Source organism: Pelodiscus sinensis, chromosome 25 (assembly GCF_049634645.1).
Source record: "Pelodiscus sinensis isolate JC-2024 chromosome 25, ASM4963464v1, whole genome shotgun sequence".
Lineage (NCBI taxonomy): Eukaryota > Metazoa > Chordata > Testudines > Trionychidae > Pelodiscus > Pelodiscus sinensis.
In genome coordinates, this window is record NC_134735.1 from 3,238,031 (window position 1) to 3,256,743 (window position 18,713).

The 18,713-nt window shown below is 48.0% G+C and overlaps 1 protein-coding gene across 5 annotated transcripts in view; it reads right to left on the reverse strand.

Moving 5' to 3' along the window:
• The window catches only part of S100PBP (S100P binding protein), a 55,100-nt gene that overhangs the window by 31,522 nt on the left and 4,865 nt on the right, over positions 1 to 18,713 (reverse strand). For 2 of the 5 annotated variants that reach the window (XM_075908641.1, XM_075908639.1), the window contains exons 2-5: positions 7,924 to 9,339; positions 7,501 to 7,595; positions 6,022 to 6,128; positions 897 to 996 (exon numbers count right to left, since the gene is read on the reverse strand). In XM_075908641.1, the coding sequence (XP_075764756.1) occupies positions 897 to 996; positions 6,022 to 6,128; positions 7,501 to 7,595; positions 7,924 to 9,180 (1,559 nt within the window). In that variant the 5' untranslated portion in view covers positions 9,181 to 9,339. Of the gene's footprint in view, positions 1 to 896; positions 4,228 to 6,021; positions 6,129 to 7,500; positions 7,596 to 7,923; positions 9,340 to 17,254; positions 17,406 to 18,713 lie in introns of those variants that run through there. The other 3 variants (XM_006117527.4, XM_075908642.1, XM_075908640.1) reach the window with 3 other exon arrangements.

Consider the following 18,713-nt stretch of genomic DNA (forward strand, 5'->3'; position numbering starts at 1 on the left):
AATGATTTCAAATAAAAAAAAACAACTAAACAAAAATCCCACAATCCAATTCCATTTAGTGAACTTGTTTGTAACACTTTCAGATGTAGGGAAACAAAGCTTTTCCATATTGCTGTCAGGTGCTGCATCCCCCCGTCTGCCAGGGACAGAGCGGGCTCCTCTTCAGTCTTTCACTTTGGCTTGGGCCGAGATCTCAACATGGCTAGGAAATAATATTCGTGAAGAGGAAGCCGCTGGGTGGGGTCATGCTTACAAAAACAAAATGAACGGTCAATACAGTTATTTAGAAGAAAGAGCATCTGGCTGGCTCGGGCTATTCACGCCAGCAGCTTCTCAGTTCTACGTCAGCAGGTCAGCACAAGGTATCATGATTAAGCAGGCCTAACGCAGCAACGTGACTGGACAGCGTCAGTCCGGAAAGACTGGCGTCCGTATCAGGGGTCACCAACACAACTCGCTCCCGTGCTGGTTTCCTCTCTGATGAGATGGAAGAGGGGAGCCTCCTCTAGGGAGGAAAACCTTCGTAGTAACTTTCACTGGCAAGAGATCATAGAAGCATTTTACCGGACACTTGTGCTGTCATGTTGATTTGGCTTGAAGCTTTGTTTCCCACAGCATCCGTCAGGCATGGTGAGCACTGCGGCGTTTTATTTCTCTGGATAGATAGTTAGAATCCAGGAGACTCTCTCTCAAGCTATAACCATTTCAAACAAGAGCCCACGTTCAGGCCTTAGTTACTTCACATTCTTACATGAGTTTCAAAACAAAGACAAAACAAAACACCGGCCGTGGCTATGAGCTCCTGGACAAGGGTCTTTGTGAAGCCGGTTTCCTTTCCCCATTTGAAGAGGGGCTTTTCCTCTGCTCCCCCACCCTCACAAACATTGATACCATACCTCATGGTGAGGTCGGATGGATGCTGCCATCTGTGATCCTGGGTTTGGTACTCTCTGCTGGCAACCTTATTCATCAGAGCGTACAACTCATGTAATGCATCTGCAATTCAGCAAAGGAAGGAGTTAATGGGAGATCAGGCATGCCACATGAGGCTAGATAAAAGACAGTAGCAGAGTGGGAACTCTGGTCCCAGCTCCTAATGTGGGTCCTGGTCTTACACCATGGGACAGACAGAGTCTTCCAGAAAGACATGTCCATTGTCAAGGGCACTCGAGCTTCCAGGGAAATGTTGCAGACACCTGCTCCTGACATAAGTAGAATATTACTTGCTAGGAAGCTTTCCAAGTAGCAAACTCCGCTCCTCCCTGTACGGATCCATTTGCACGTCTATGAGCAGAGTGTAGCAAGAGACACCTTTATCCACCATCACTTAGCTCTGACAAGGATGTAACATTATTGATCATACAGCCGCATAGCCTACCGCACAGAACAAGCCCTTTCAGTAGATCAGGCATTCTCTAATGGCCTTGCACCAGGAATCCTCGGCAAGAGAATGCAACGGACAGTCTGGCAAGGTCCGTGAGCGTGCGTGGCCAGATCACAAAAGGGGGAAGTCAGCCGTTCAAAGCGTATCTGCAACGCTTGTATTTTGCCCACTGCATGTGTCAGCGCGTGGACGTGCAAGTGAGACTCCTGCACACTCCTTGCGACACACGCTACTGTGGAAGTCCGTTATGACGTTGCTAGCAAGAGACAACAGTGGCCTTCCTCAGCCAATGTGAACACTGGTAGTTTTCCATCTAGCTACTGCAGCCATGTTGCTAACACTGCAAGTGGCTCGACCGGGTACCCTCCTCCATTCCCCAGCAAGGAACTGTCTACGGAGGGCCTCTGTACAGACCAGCCCCACCTCTCCTTCATCCACTGGGACATTCGCTTCTGTTTGCAAAGACCTGTCCTGAGTCGGACAAGGGCCATTCTTTTTCAACAGCACACTTCCCAAAGACGACTCTTTGGACGTCCACGCTCAAGCCAAAGCGCCAAGAGGGCTGACAAAATGCAGAGACCCATCAGGCATAAGCTGCCGAGCCGCTCAATTCAGACAGCAACCCAGCATTTCAATCTATTTAGAGTAGATGAGAAGTCACTGGAAGATTTGTGATTTCTCCCAGTTGATCTACCACAAGTTCTTACTCTTTCTACCCCTGACAACGTTCCTGCCAATCTTTCCCATCCATGTGCAGAATAAATGTTGTTGCCTGCACTGAAGCATGTGCGAATGTGCACCACCAGTAGAAATACAAAACCTAGTTGTGAGCACTCTGCTAGTCAGCTGGGCAGCATCTGAATTTCTCCTGAGTGGCCGCACAAGCACCACGCTTACAGAAAACCCTGCCCCTCACTGAGTGTCTTCTTCTTTCCCTGTTATCTCCTCCCCCAAAACCATGTGCCAAGCAGGGCTGAGGCAACTGACAGCTGATTGCTGTTCTCAGATGCTGGGTGAGATCACAGAGGTGCTCCGGCCAGATCTCCTTACTCACCAAAAGCCTGAGTATGCTGGAGCCGTAACAGAGGACAGGTGCAGCGCGGTGGAGCTTTGTGTACAGCAACCACAGATTAGGGGAATGTAATTGTCTGTTCAGCTGGTTTTCCTCCTGCTTTGCCCCAGCGTGATGTAAAGCCAGGAGAAAACTTCAGAATCAGTTTTATTTATAAAAGACAGAAATTGGTGACTGATCTTTTCCATACGGCTCCTCTGCCCACCCCTCACTCCCTCAGGGACAGGGCGGGGTTTTTCCCTACAGTGCAACGTCTCAAAAGTGTCATAGCATGGGCTAGGTTTCAAGATGGTCTTTGGCCATTTCTCCCGCCCATTCACAAAAACATAAGAAAACGTCCCTTTCCATTGGCAAGCACAGCAGTTCTTTCCCTAGAAGAGGGCCATTAAGCAATCGCTTTAAGATCCGTAGCTAAAAAGAAGAGCCAACACTTCATAACCTGCCACCTCTTCACACTATGAGTGGGTCCTGGATCACAGTGGAAAGCCAATGCCCAGCTGTAGAAAAAAATCCCTTGCCACTCGTAAGCAGCATCTGGTCTCCTTGGAGTATTTGGACTCTTTGAAAACGTGGCCAGTTAGAGAACGCTTTGTGCTCCCAGCCTTATTTAATCGAATGACCTCCGAGCGCTTCAGAGAAAGCAGGAAGAATAGTCATCACTGTCTACGGACGGAGAAAGGGGAAGGAAGGCAAAGTCGAAGTGACTTGCCACGGCCAGTCTGGATGTGGATCTGAACTCCCAGGTATGTTCCCTAAGCACTGGATTATTTCCCTTTGCCTAGAGACACATTCCCATCCTCCCAAACCAGTAAAAAGGAGAAAAGCTATCCATGGACATTGGTGGCTTGGAGGGGGGAGGGAGAGATGATGCTACCACGAAACAGCTGACTTCCAGAAGCTCCTCTCCCCCAGCCCCAAGCACCATCTAAGTCTCACTGTGAACAGGCACCTTTCCCAACCTGCTGCACAAACAGCCCATACCCCTGTTCAAGCCTCGGTCCCAAGCTTGGTTTGATTAGGATTCCTCCCTCAGGAAAACTCAGCCCACACCTTAGATCTTCCCCTAAGTCATAGCCAACAGCTGCCCTTAGGCTCCTTGTATTACTGAACCCTCCTTGCCTGCAATGCTTCCCAGAACCATGGGACCTGCTATTTAATAAAGACCTTCAATGAAAGGTGTTAACACAAATCTGGTCCTAACTGTCCTCTGTGGCACTTCACAAGTTGCCTTCTCTGTCCCTCTGGTCCAGAGGATCCAGCTTCGTCACATCTCAGTCCGGTTGCCAACGGCATAACCCAGCTGGGAAGCCTTACTATGCAAACGATGCATTTCCAGACCGGTGATAAACATGTCACCTTCATGGGGAAGAAGCCCTGTAACATGCTGTGTCAATCTGCCCCTGGACACACACCTGGGACAGTTTTACTAGCAGAGACGCTCTTAAGGAAAGACCCTATTAGCGACCTGCATGCCAGGTACTGAAGAGCCCTACGATTGAGGCCCTGGAAGTTGTCTGAACAGTGCTTGCTCCACCTGCTGTTCAACAGGCACAATTAGGACGTCAGTATCCTGTGACGGCCCATTTACTGAACCACCTTGCAAACGGCAAGAGAAGGATCGATAGAGGGAAGGGGAAAACTCACCGTTGCATTTGTTCTTCACATCCCCTTTAAAACAAGGGAGGTCGCAGCTGTTCTGTGGGACCTCTCCCTTACAGACCGAGAGGAAGTACCAATACTGGGTGAACAATCGGTGCTGCAAGCCACATCACTGGAGATGAAGTAAGAACAGAGAGTCTTGGCACTAGCGGCAGTGGATTCAGGGCCAGACGGAACCCACGGTGAGGCTCTCATCAAAGAGGATTTCATTCCACTGATGGCTGAATGAAGACTGAATGCTCAACTAGTGAGCCGCCTGATGATCTCTTTAGTGATCAGTTTATGAACAGTTTCAGCCAGTGACTTGGAAACAGATGTTCAAAGCGCATCTCAATGTTACATCCGCTAGGATGCAGCCTCTGCAGCATTTAGATGCACGTGGAAAGCCGCAAGCAAATGTCTTTCTTTGGAAATATTCCATTCCCTAGTTGCAGAAGGACACACAGGGTATGTCTACACTACCCTCCTAGTTCGAACTAGGAGGGTAATGTAGGCAGTCCGCACTTGCAAATGAAGCCCGGGATTTGAATTTCCCGGGCTTCATTTGCATAAACTGGGCGCCGCCATTTTTAAATCCCTGCTCGTTCGAACCCCGTGGAATGAGGAGTAACGGTAGTTCGGACTAGGAAGCCTAGTCCGAACTACCTAGTTCGTGCCGCATGTAGCTGCGCGGCACGGGGTTCGAACGAGCAGGGATTTAAAAATGGCGGCGCCCAGTTTATGCAAATGAAGCCCGGGAAATTCAAATCCCGGGCTTCATTTGCAAGTGTGGTATGCCTACATTACCCTCCTAGTTCGAACTAGCGGGGTAGTGTAGACATACCCACAGACACTCAAAGCCATAGGTCCACTCACTTTGCCAGACAAGGAAAAGTTAGCTCAGAAAATGGACTCCGTCCCAACTAGACAGTGTCCATCGAGATTGAATGGTTGGCAGTTAAAGGAATTGGCTACACTAAAAACAAGTAGTCCTATGGCGCCTTAGAGATGAACACAAATACATCTTGCATCATGAAACTTTCGTGGGCAAAACCCGCTTAGCGACACTAAGTGATTTAGCCTATAAACGCCACCAACAGCACAGAAAAGCTGTATGTGTAGCGGTGGGCTGGACAGGTAAAAAGACAGTCCCCATCTCAAACTAGCTTCCGGCCGAAACAGGCAACATACGAGTGACGGACGAGAGCTATGCTACCACAGCGAAGCGGGGCAGGTGAGAGAGATGGGGAGGTTACACAGCAGATTGTGAACAATGACGTTAAATTGCTGCCAATGGACAAGTATGACATATTTAATAAAGACAGCTGACCTTTAATAAATTAAAGATATTAAATCAAATCAAGACCTAACCGTTCAAGTGATAGGTAGGCTTTTTTGTATTGTAGGCTAACCAAAGGGGTGGCATACCGAGGTATTTCTTTCAGTCCCCTGCTCGGTTCCCCCTTCCCAGCAAGAGGCAGGGGGAGAGCCCAGATCCGGTGGGCATTTTGGTCTAGATTCCTGGAGGAATGATCACAGCTACAACGCCCCTACAGACACGGGCCCATGAGCACTCCTCCCATTTTGCACGTTACGACCGAAGTGCAAGTGCAAAGCCCTCGCTGCCCAAAGTGCCAGTGTTTCAGCGTGCCTGCGTTGTCCATGCCACCCGAGCACGTGCCTCAAACTCTCGGTCCATCCCAGCTACTGCAGTCAGAGAAACTGCTTAGTCCCACCGTAAGGCCGGTGACATATTGGACCCCTCGTTGCTGCAAGCGGAGCAGGCGACGTTATTCTTATTGCTGCCTAAAAACCACAAGATCTGAACCAGCTTTGCTGAACGCCAACAAACTAAACGTGGCCCTTGGGGTTTGCTCTGTGCCGCCCCTCTGCCCAACACCCTGTCCCAGTCCTCACTGCCGGTTACCTGGTGCAGGATCCATGGAATTCTGTATATGGGCACGCACACATTGGATATAAATATGCTTCTTTTGTTCGAGTTCTACTTCGGAAATGCATAACCGGCGTTTTGGTCTAAAGAGAAAGAAAAAGAAAGTTAATTTGTCGGACGTGCCTGGGAAATAAAGCTCCGTGTAACAAACAGCAGCAGGCTCTTCTGTGTGGCTGATTCAGACAAAAGTGCCTTTTTTTTCGGCACACATTAACCGTGAGGAGAGACGTGGTAAGCCACTCCTAGGAGCAGGACAGCCGACAAGTCCGTGCTCAGCCTGTGGGAGGAGCGGACACTTGTCCCCATTAGCCGTGACAATAACAGAGAGCACCACAAAGCCGGGTTGGAGCGGGACTGGGCGCAGAAGGAGATGGAGGGAAGGGCGTGGCAAATCTAGAGTATCAGATGCAACAGTCCATTGAGGAGTAAGAGTAGATCATGGTAGAATCTTTCCCTACCTCACACTGCCAGCTTGAAACACGAGATGGGCGAGGGACTCTCTTTTATCGGACTAACTTCTGTTAAATAAAAGACATTGCTCCCCCATCCTGTCCCTAACATCCGGGAACAGGCCTGGCTACACCAGCGCTGTGCACGGCCTACTCTGACAGCTATCACTGTTCCCTCTCATTCCTCAGTGGACTGTTGCTGCCATCTGCTGGAAGCCCAAGGGATAAAGGGGACCAGTGACCACGCAGGGTGTGGCTAGACTACAGGGTTTTTTCAAAAAAGTAGCCTGGCTCTCAGAGTTCTGTGCTGTTATTTGGCTCTAATTGAGCTCAGCAAGCAGTGGAAGTGCTGGTCATGCTGCTAGACAATACTGACCTCTTGTGGTCTGGCAAATTCTTTGGTTCAGCACCGGGTAGGTTCCCAGGGTGCCAGACTAGAGAGGTTCAAGCAGTACTCCAGGAAGATCCATGCTCGGAGGCAGATCTTCCAGGGTTTGATTTAACAGGTCTAGTAAGGACCAGCTAAATCAAACGCTGAGGGCGTCCTGTTGACTTGGTACTCCTTAGAATTGCAAGGACTAAGGGAAGTTGACAGGAGAATTTCTCCGGTCAACATCCCAGAGTGGGCTCGGCCCTGAAATTCGGTTTATGCTACAACGACTCCAGCTCTGCAATTCTCGCAGCTGGACTTGCGTCTCTTAAGTCGAATTTCTGGCGTAGCATAGACCTAGCCTAAGAACATCTCCGACACAGCCTGTCAGACTCAGGAGTGGGAGGGGAGGTGATCCCACCTTTCACAAGTAACCCTTGGGACAACTACAGCAATCGTTCACATGGGAATACTGCCTCCCAGTGCAGTCTATAAATCCCCGCCTTTCTGTGCAATTCAGCAAGCGGAAGCGAGAAGCGTTATTAACCTCACAAGCAGCCAGGTCTCTAGGCCCCCAGCAAGTGCTCCACAGACCAGTGCAAGAACTGCGGAGCCAAGGAATGCCTAACATATTACCTTTCTTCCACCTGCGGCACGGGAATGACTTTGCCTAGCTTCTTCCCGCAGGCGGGCTCTTCTCCACGGTTCTGGTCTAAGACGACCGCGTTTTTCTGGAGAGAGGAGGAGAAAGAGGATGAGGTGGACAAAAGACACTCCTGTGTTCATTATTTGCCTGCAGAAAAACTCACTGACTGTGCAAGGCTGCAAAGCCACGGACGCACCCGGATACTGCTACTGCCCACCGAGCGACGTTTAAATAAAATCACGTCTCACCCATCCACCCTCCTGCCCATTTGTTCTGCTTCGCCAGCTGATTGCTTTGTTGAAAGCCAAAAGGATTTCAATTTTAACCATTTTTAAAATTAAACATTTTCTTGTAAAAACCACCAAGGCCAAGCTGATTTATAACCGGAAAGAGACAGAGACGTGTGTGTTTACTTTAACAGTGTCTGACGATTCTTCAACAGAGGTGGACTCCTGGTTCAAATCTTTTGGGGAGCCAAAGGTCCCTGATGATCCATTGCCAGCTCCTCTGGAAGGGTCCCAATTTAAGACATCAGAGGTTTTCAGAGGCAGTTGCAATAGAGGTACTGGATTCTCCATTTCATGCTTACTGTGGCCACAGGCAGGGGCAGGAGAATACGAGGCAATTTTAAAGTGCGCATCAAAAGGAGATGGCTCTTTGATTTCTGATAGCAGCTTTTCCACGCTCTCCATGCCTGCACTGTGCGGCTCCTTAGAAGCCAGGCACTCAGGGTCCTCTTCAACATCGAAGCTATTTGAGCTGATTTCATCATAGCCTGCACTAAGTTTGCTTGCCCTTTGGAGCGGGTCGTGTCTTATTACTCGTGAAGCTTTTCCGCCGGTTTCCTCCAAGCCATCATCTCCTTCCAGCTGATCTACTGAGTCTGCATCAGTCGGGGAAAGATTGAGAAGCCCCTGAAGGTCACAGTCCAACCGGGTGCCAATGGCTTCACCGGCTTTCAAGCAGTCCCCGGCCAGGCCTCCTTCCCCCACAGAAGGGGCCGTTTGAGTCTCAAGAATTGGATGATATTCAGGATTAACAAAAGAGCCAGTTTGAGACAGAAACTCGTTACTTACAAACTCATCTATGGTTCTGAATGACGCCTTGGTGTCTTCAGAGGGGACTGATTCCTGTGTATAGTTGCTGCTCATTTCCTTCTCACTTGGGCTCCATACATCTTGAGTCACCAAGGCACTCTCTCCAGTAGAGTGCTGGTCCTCTAAGCTATCATCTGCTAACAATTCCTTACACTCTTCCTCCGTGTAATTGAAGGGAGAGTTCCCTTGTTCGTCATCCGAGGGCTCCAGCAGAGTGTCATCTGGCTCACTATCATCGAAACATCTGGTTCTATCCACAGAAAGGGCCACAGCGCTGTCTTCTGGAAGACTCACTCGGATGACAATGTTCTCCAACTGGGTATCATCCAGACAGGCAGAGGAGTCTAGAAAGCAGGGAGAATCTGAGGAGCACCGTGGTAGCTTTTTTGATGGGCACGGAGTGCTACAGTAATGACTCAGGTGGCATAGTTTCTTAGCAGGGGACTGCAGGGGCTGATCCTCCTCCAGGAAGCCTAAAGGCCGCTTAGCCCTGGGGGCTGTGTCATTAACAAGAGTCACTTTAAGATTATGAAGCACATCAAGCCCAAAGGAAGGCGGAGAGCTGTCCTCCATGGTGCTTTGGGGCTCGGTACGTAAGTGACCTCGCTGCTTCTGCTTTGGCCACTAAAAACCAGCAGCACAAGTACCAGCGTTTACTGAGCCTCTAATCAACCCGGAACGTGCTTCACTCTTCCAGAAAATTCATCAGTCACAGGACTGGATCCCACTTACCTGCAAAGAGAAAGCAACGTAAGCAAAGTAAAGGAGAGTCTCTCCCCTGTTCCTGTCTCAGCTAACTTACTCCCTTTGCAGTCTCCTCTGGACAAAGATGTACACCTCCCCTGATTGGGCCAGGCCAGGGTGGGATTTTCATCTGGCCTAGAACAGCTTATCCTCTGACTGACCTGCTTTCGAAATGCCGGTCACTTTGCTATCTAGGGCACCTTGCAGTAGGGATGTAAAATGTCAGTTATTTGGGTCATCGAATAGTCAATGCCGTTTGCATCGACTATTCGATTAGTCCATAAGGGCGCTTCCACCTTTGAAGTGTAGCAAGAGGCTGTTGCTACACTTCAAAGACGAAAGCTGTCAGGAGCACGGGGCCAGTGGGGAACTTGTCAGTCCCCCGCCGGCCCCGTGTTTCCTGCGGTGTTTCAAAGTGGCAGTGCTGCATGGAGCCTGAGTCATCGGTGGAGTCCCCAGCTGACCCCGGGCTCCATGCGGCCCTGCTGCTTTGAAATACCCTGAAGAACTCCCTCCTCTTCCCCCTTCCCTTACTGCCTCTTTCTGACAGGGACAGCAAGGGGGGTGACTAGTCGACTAGCCTGTTAAGCAAATGCTTATCAGATGGTTATCAGATAGTCGACTCATCGTTCACATCCCTATCCTGCAGGCTAACTTTTAAAGGGCAAGAAGCATTGCACCTAGTGTCTCTTCAGTGCAGTCCTTCTCAGTGTAGCAACAAGGGAAGTGTCTCTCAACTTTCACCCCGGAGCAAGTAACCCAATGTCCAAAGGCATTCGATCTTCAGAGCCTTCTCTTCGCACTATTGTGACTTAAATGATGATGTAGTGGGATTGGTCCTGCTTTGGGCAGGGGGCTGGACATGATGACCTCCTGAGGTCTCTTCCAGCTCTATGATTCTAAATAAATATTATTAAATGTTATAACAGGGAGAGTTTGCTCAAGCTATTCAAATATCAGCTAGAGAATTACAGCCAGTAAACTAGTTATCTACTCTGTTGCTGGGTCTAGCTTCTATGCTAGGGTACTCCACATGCAGGATATGGGATCCATGCCATTCCCTCTATGGGAAAAGAAGAGCCTCGAAGAGGGCAAACTCATGCACACCCCAGTAGCTACACTGGAGTTAGCCACACTGGAGTTCTCACACATTCCCAACATGGACTATATCTTAAGGCTTTGGCTTAGAACAAGGCCTTAAATGGGCAGCAGTAGCTTGCGTGTTGGAACACTCTGTGCAAGCCCCCACCAAAGCTCCATATCGGGACCTTAGTCTGTTCTCAGATTCAGCCTAGGTGTGCAGTTCTCTCTCCGAGTACTTCCCCTGTTGGGAGAAAAACGAGTTCACATCCACCGATGTGATTAAATACGCTTTGCTGTTAAAGTACATCCGCCACCTGGCTCCCAAACTCATGCCTTCAGGATGTTTAATCTCAGTTAAAAAGGTTGAAGCTCATTCCAAATCCAACCCACATGCCCTTGAAAACGAGAAAGCTGATAGATTAGCTTGTGAAGGGGCCTGTTCAGGAGAGCCCTGGGAAGAGAAAACCTTAAAAACCCTCATTGCTACTCTTGGTCCCAAATGTCCTGTTGCAGCCGTCAAGACTGATGTGCCTGATCTCAAAGAGTTGCAGGCCCTAGATAAAGAAACCATGGAAATAATTCAAGAACTTTCAAAGACAGATGGGGAATGGCCGCCCAAATCAAATCCTCGCTACGGGAGATACAGACAGCAATTACAGGGAGTGGACAACGTCCTCTTGTATAAGGGGGTTCCTTTCCCTGTATCATAGAATCATAGAACACTAGAACTGGAAGGGACCTCAAGAGATCATCGAGTCCAGTCCCCTGCCCTCACGGCAGGACCCAGTACTGTCTACCATCACTGACAGGTGTCTCTCTAACCTGCTCTTGAGTATCTCCAGAGATGGAGATTCCACAACCTCCCTAGGCAATTTATTCCAGTGTTTCATCACTCTGACAGGTAGGAAGTTTTTCCTAATGTCCAACCTCAACCTCCCTTGCTACAATTTAATTCCATTGCTTCTTGACCTATCATCAGAGGCCAAGGAGAACAATTTTTCTCCCTTTTCCTTGTGACACCCTTTTAGATACCTGAAAACTGCTCTCATATACAGGTGGTCCCTACTCCTTTGAGAAGGGAAATGATCCACATGGTTCATGATACTCCCACAGGAAGACACCAGGGAGTAGGGAAAACCATCCAATGTCTCCAGAATGTGGATGGGTGGCCACTTCTGGGATTAGATATGCAGCTGTAGTACCGACACACCTGCTTAACCTGTGCTCAGGTTACCCCGAATGCAGTCAAACAGAGCGCACCATTACAATCCCAAGTGTACGAGGATCCAGCGGAGGAGGGAAAGGGGAGGTTTGGCAGATTGATTTCATAGGCCCTCTACCGTGCACCCCAAACAGGAACCAGTATCTTGTGGTTCCCTTTTCCAAATGGCTAGAGGCTTTTCCTCTGAAAACCAACAGCCAAGGTGGTGGTAGAATGTCTTCTCTCGCCAGGGGATGCCTGCGAAAATGGAGTCAGACCAGGGATCGCAGAGCAGAGCAGTTTTTCCAACTGTCTTAAATTGATGGGAGTCCTGCAGAGACTACACTTCCCATCCCGACCACAGTCATCTGGGATGGGGGAGCGAACCAATCGACCCTTAAAGGTGATGCTGAGGAAACTGGTTGATGTCAATGGGCGCAAATGGGATTCCCTTATGCCTACGATCTCATGGCCCTCAGAGCAACTCCCGCTGCGTCTACTGACATAACACCCTTTTGAGGTGACGACAGGATGAAGCATGAGGTTACCTGCACATAGGGGTCTCATAGGCATTCTTGCATCACCTATGGCCAAGGCCAAAACAGATTTCCACACCCTAAGGCTTTGGAGAGGGCACACATTTGATTGGAGCATTAAACCAGGACATGAAAAATCACTTCACGCCTTCGTGGACAAGTTCCTAAAATGGGTAAAAAGGGAACTTGTGGCTTAATTACCAAGAAATACCACAAGTCGCTCACTGCCCCTGCTTGGTAAAGCAGGATGTTCAGTCTGGCAGGTCATGGTATTTTGGGACTTCATGAGAGAATGATTCATTCTGTGTCAACACACTGGTCTTTTGTGGTTTGACCTCTGGCCTAGCTGGAAATTTCCACACACTATTATCTAACTATAATTCCTTTTAAAAAATCACACATATTAACTCTGACTTAGAACCAATCCATACTACTGCTAAAGCCAACTTCTAAACAGGATAAGATTCCTGGAGGTCCTTGCATTATTGCTAGAATAGGACAAAACAGCGAAAGGTTTAAGAGAGTATAGAGGCTTGCAGGCTACAAAGGAGACGCAGATGCTCACACAGACAAAACGTACCCTTAAACACTTTCACTGAGATAAGTGAACTAGTAATCAAATGGTAAAATAATCAGAGTTACAAAGGCAAGAATATTGTTCTAGAGGTGCATGCGATATTATGCACTAACAAGTTTTTGATTAATATCCTCACATCCTTCCTGGATAACCAGGTGGTAAGAGGCAAAGGACCAGCCTCGCCGCTAGCACGCCAAGATAGTTTAGGTCCAGCTTCCTCAATTCTTGAGGGGAAGGCGCAGCGCTCAGGAGAGGCTAAAGAACGAAAGAGGCTAACTAGAGTTTTACTTAACTGACTTAAAACTTGCAATTAGGAACTAACAGATTAATAAACAAAAGGATAATAAACCAAGAATAAAGAGCCTTCTTTGGCATGATGGGTCACCTCTTCTATAAAGCCTGAACACTTAAGCCCTCCTATGTCCAAACTTACTTTCCTAACCCACAAAACGTTAGGGCACACTTACATACAAACACACCAGCCTATAGAGTAGACATGAGGTCAGATCAAGTTCTTTGTGATGTGTCTACGATCAAGGTCACAACCATATGTGGAACTTATGGTTTAGCTCATGACCACTTATCTAGGTGAAAGGTCCCAAGCATACGCATGCTAACTTTGCCTTAGCTCGACAGTCAGGATGTGGCCTGTGGTTCCCTCACATTACAACCAAAACACTCTATTATAAATCTACTAGAGGATTTACTAGGTGTTCCTCGGGTCCTTAACTCAATTAAGCCAGGTGAGACGTGCCTCTCCATGGCTGCTGCAGCTCCAGCAGGCACATCTCCCTAGGCTGGGGCAGGTCCAGGTTTGTCTGCCCCTGCGCTCCACAGCCAGAGGGAGGAAGGCAGCAAACTGGGCACTTTCCCCTCGCTCCCTGACAAAGGGGAACACCCAGCAATGTTCCCGTAGGAATGGGAACTTCAGCCCCTTCCCCCTCCCCCCTAAAAGAGGCACCCCTAGCCAGTCCCTTCTACCTGCCTTGTGATTCTGTCTCTTTTCTGCATGGTTTGATGAGAAGCCTCAATCCCATTCCAGGCACATCCCATTGTGCTGGCATGAGCAAACCTTTACTTTGCTGTAAGACATGAGAAGAGGACGCTGCCTACCAAATTTGGTGGTCCTAGCTCTTACTGCTTAGGACAAGTTCTTGAATAGACAGACAGACTCACTCTCTCAAATATATAGTAGATAAACCTAATAGAATACAACAAATAATCAAACCCATAAGAAAATAAGAAACCCATAAGAAAAGAGATATAGACACGCAAGCAGGCTAGCCTTATAGGCTACAATAAGGATAGAACTGAAGGATCAAATGACGCACAAAAACACTGATTCCAGATACTAGTTTGTCCTATAACAGGGCCTGAGTATCACAAATATTCGTGCTAATGCTCAAACTTCCATGACTAAGTCTTATGTTCTCCCCCTCATAATACTGGGCTGTACTCCTGCCAGAGGTTAGCACATTAATACGTATTAACGCCATTGTGCTCACTACCATACCCATCACTTCTTGCTCAAGCAGATTGGTGATTATCAATTCCATGTACCTTAGGTTGCCATTCACTGTTCGGTTTCAGTTGCTGCCATGGAGCAAGCTTTTCCTAATTCCCCAAAAATCTAAGGGGAATCATCAGGCCATTAACTGTGCCAAAGGTCACAGACTTACTATACTTACGTTAATTTGTTTAAGCTAATGTCTTACAGCAGCAGTTCTCAATCAGAGCTTCCTCTGGTGGTAGGCAGAGGTCTTCCAACGGGTACATTAACTCATACAGATATTTGTACAGTAATTCCTCATTTAACATGTGCCCGCTTAACACGTTTTCGCGATAGCACAATTTTTTTTTAGGGAATTTTTTATAATTACACGACCGTCCCTGGAATAACACGATGTCCTCAGCTGGCCCAGTGCCGGTGGCTGCGCGCGACTTCCCCCGGCTCCCTGCAAAGCAGCGGAAGATCTGCCGCTCGCCGTACTGTTCCCCACTGACTCCCCCTTGCCAGACACCTTGACCCCTCTCCTCCGCCCCTGCTTTCAGGCCGGCGGCTGGGTTTCCCCAGCCGGCACGTCACCAGCAGCTGTGCGGGGCTTCCCCTGCCTCCCTGCAAAGCGGCGGAGGGTTCGCCGCTCGCCACGCCGTTCCCCAGCAACCCCCCCCTCGCCAGACGGAGTGCGAGTCCTGGCAGACCCGTCACATACTCCCAACCCAATTCCCCTCCCCTTCTCGTCCCTAGAACCAAACACCTCCCCTCCCTGCTGTAACCCAGTCCCCTTTTTCCCCCAACCTTATGTCCCGGTCCCAACAGACACCACCACTTGAAATGCAACCCCCACCTTTTCTATTATTTTCAATGGGAAAATTGACCCCGCAGAACACGTTTTCACTTACCACGATCATTTTCTGAAACATCTCTATAGTGTTAAATGAGGAAATACTGTATAGTTTTACAAAAGGCTACCAAAAAAAGCACTAGCAAAGCCCATACACACTAACATTTCAGACCAATAATGAGGCGTTTATACTGACACATATATTGTACTTATGTTTCAGTGTACAGTATTTATATTCCAGTTTATGTATGTTATAGTTGTATGGTAGAAATGAGAAAGTTAGCCACTTTTCAATAACAGTGAACTGTGACACTTCTCTATTTGTATGTCTGATTGTGTAAGTTTTTAAGTGAGGTCAAGTTAAGGACACACAAGACAAATCAGATTCCTGAAAGGGGTGCAGTTACCTGGAAAAGTTGAGAGCTACTATCCTACAGAACACAGATCTGTGTAGTTATATTAATTTAGGCAAGCCAGCCTAAATGGGCTACAACAACAAAATACAGCCGGTCCCCGACGTACGAACAAGCTACATACCGAACAGTAGTTCGTAACTCGATCTGTTCGTAAATCGGATTACATTCACTTACGTACGGCCGTGCTGTTTGTAAGTGCGAATTTCTTTCCTAACTCGGGTACCAGCTGTATAGGAGGCTGGTCGTAAATACGAACGGTTGTAAGTCAATGTGTTCGTAACTCAGGGATCGGCTGTAATGCCATTCTCTTCCTATGTCTGCCATGCAGATGGCTAGCCCCTTTCTATAGCTACTCCACCAGAATCTATCCCAAATACATACACTTATTAAAACAGAAGAGTAGATAGAAACTAGGGATGTGAATGGTTAACAGGTTAACTGGGAAGCACCACCTCACCAAGTGATGCTTAGTAGTTATCGTTAACCCGCAGGGTCTTGAGCGATCTCCTTGCCTGTCCCTGTTTTATCGGTTAACTACTTTAATGGGATTTTATATCCCTTTTAGAAACATACTTCATATAGGCCCCATTAGCCAAAATACCCTGCAAACAAAGTTGTAGTAGTTTCCTGTACATCTCTTGATTTTCTTAAACTCTTACTCTGTAAAACGTATCTTAGTCTGGGAACCAGGATTAATCTGACTTTCTTCAATCAGGGAGTCTCAACAACGGGAGAGATTATCTGTCTCCTTTGACCAACTGGGTTAAAGAAACGCCTTTTGTCCATACTCTCCACACTTTCTAGTGGTTTGCCTGCTTGCTGGGTCTAATGAGGAGAGGTCTGTTAGGGAGCTACACTGTCTACAGAAGAAAGTGAGGCAGCCCTGCTGCATAGAAAACCTTCTGCCATCCCAATCTGAGGCTCTTTCAGAAGGACAGTCCAAACACAGGAAAGAAAGGGCAGACAGAAGGAAGCAGCAATACATAAAGAAAAAGTGGAAGATACTAGGGATGTCAATGTGTAGTCGACGATACGATTAATCTGATAAGCCTAGATGTATCAATTAATCTTGTCAACTACTTGTATTACCCCCTCCCCGGCTGCCTCTAAATCAGAGGCAGCAAGGGGGGGAGCAGACTTCAAAGCTGGTTCCCCCAACACTGGCTCCCTGGTGCTGCCTCCCTCACCCCGCCCCGCTGCTTCTATCAGAGGCAACAACGGGCAGGAGGGGGAGCACAGGAGGCTGCCACAAAGCAGCCTCTGTCTGCGGGGGGTGGGGGGGAAAGAGGGGAGAGCTTGGAACCCCCACAAACAGGGGCTGCTACAATCCCATGCTGCTACCTCTGCATCAGAGGCAGCAGCACAGGCAGCCGGTCCCTGAGGGGAGGTTTTTAAACCGGCTCCCCTCGCGGACCAATGCCCCTTGCCTCCCCAAGCTGTTACCTCTCTGATCGAGAGGCAGAAGAATGGGGTAACATAGTTGTGTAACTACTAAGATTTCATGTGGTTACCCAACTATTTAATTACCTGATATCCAACACCCCTAGAAGGTACCTGATATGGTACAGGGTACCCACCAGTCAGAATTTGCACCATTTTTTGCACACATATCTTAACAGAAGAAAAAGAGCAAATGAAAAGAAACTAAAAATGAGACTGAAACCCGTAGATTATCGCTCTGTGGTGGGCTACTCTATTAGACCAATAAACAGCAGTTTCTTTAACTGCCACCTCTGACGACTCACCTTTCCCTCGGAAAGCCAACCTGGGCTCTGTGCTTCCTGCATCACACCTCAAAAGATTGTGTAATCAGAATTGAAGTCACAATGCTACTGCTGATGCGCGAGCCAGAACAGAATCTAGCTCCTGGTCCCAGAGCTGGGCTGGCTCTGCAGGACTAGCTAAAGCAAAACATAAACATGTTCATTAGTAAAGCAGACCCAACTGACTACCCACAGAGAGTACACCCACTGAGTTAAGAAGAGTCCATCTTCAGAGTAGAAGCATGAGTTACGTCATAGGAGATACCTTCCATTGGGCAAAGTTTAAAAAAAAAAGTTACAAGTCTCCATCTCTCTAGGTCCTAATAAAGCAAGAAAAAGGTTGGAGGAGACATTGGCCGGATGTTACCTGTTAGTAAACTTGGAGAACAATAAACTGTCCGAATATTAATTACCAATGTGGACTGGAATGGCACAGCTTAGCAGCTATATAAAGTGAAATCCAACTCCTTTACTTCAAAGCTATATGCAGCTCCAATGACCTTCAACTCCCTAGCCTAGACTTCAGTTCGGTTCATATCTTTTTACTAGACTATTTCTTCTCCCCCACACGCCATCCCAAGCTCTTGCCCTGACTCCCGCACCCCCCACGCCCCGAGCCCTGAAGGACGCAAGCAACAGCGTGTAAATCTTCTGGTAGCTTTATAATCAGGTCATCTCACAGCAACCAACCTTTTGGTGCTGATTGGAGCTCTCCCAAATTAGCAAGACTATGCCTTTTCCAACCCATTAAAATACTAATTAACATTAAATCTATCTATTACCATATTCACATTCTGCCACCTCTTTGTTGGCTGTTTACATTACACATTAAATTAACATCTGCACAAGTCCCTTCCCGTGCTCTCAGTACAGATAGCATTTTAACAAAACATTCCCAACGCTCGAAAACACTCATTAAAAACCTCTGCTGACACCAGTCACAACCCTAGGTCATGTCCTCTCCAACTTTGATTTTTCCATTACTGTCTCCAACCTACTGCTAAATTTTACTCGCTCCAACAAACTCAGTTTTTCCCTCCTCCTCCATACTTTGCCTAATTTCGACTTATTTTTCCACTTAGCACGTTTGGGACATGCTGTCTCCCTTTTTAGTTTTCCTTTCATCTGAACAGCTTCTGTTTCATCGTTAACTCACGTTTGTTCAGCCTCCCCCTGCCTTCGTCCAATTAAAAACTTGGCTTTCCTCCTCTCCTGCTGCCAGCGCTCTCATTTCTAAAGGCAGCCTCAAGGTTGAAATACCACAGCCATGTTTATTTTCCATTTCGAGAGCACACTCAAAGGAACGCGTGACGTCTCTTTTACGATGCCCAGGCCATTTCTTACGAGGAAATTCACCAAAAACCAAAACCTTCTCCACGTAACTGGTTTCCACTCACATCCAGTGCTCAGATTAGGGATGTAAGCAACTAGTCGACTACCT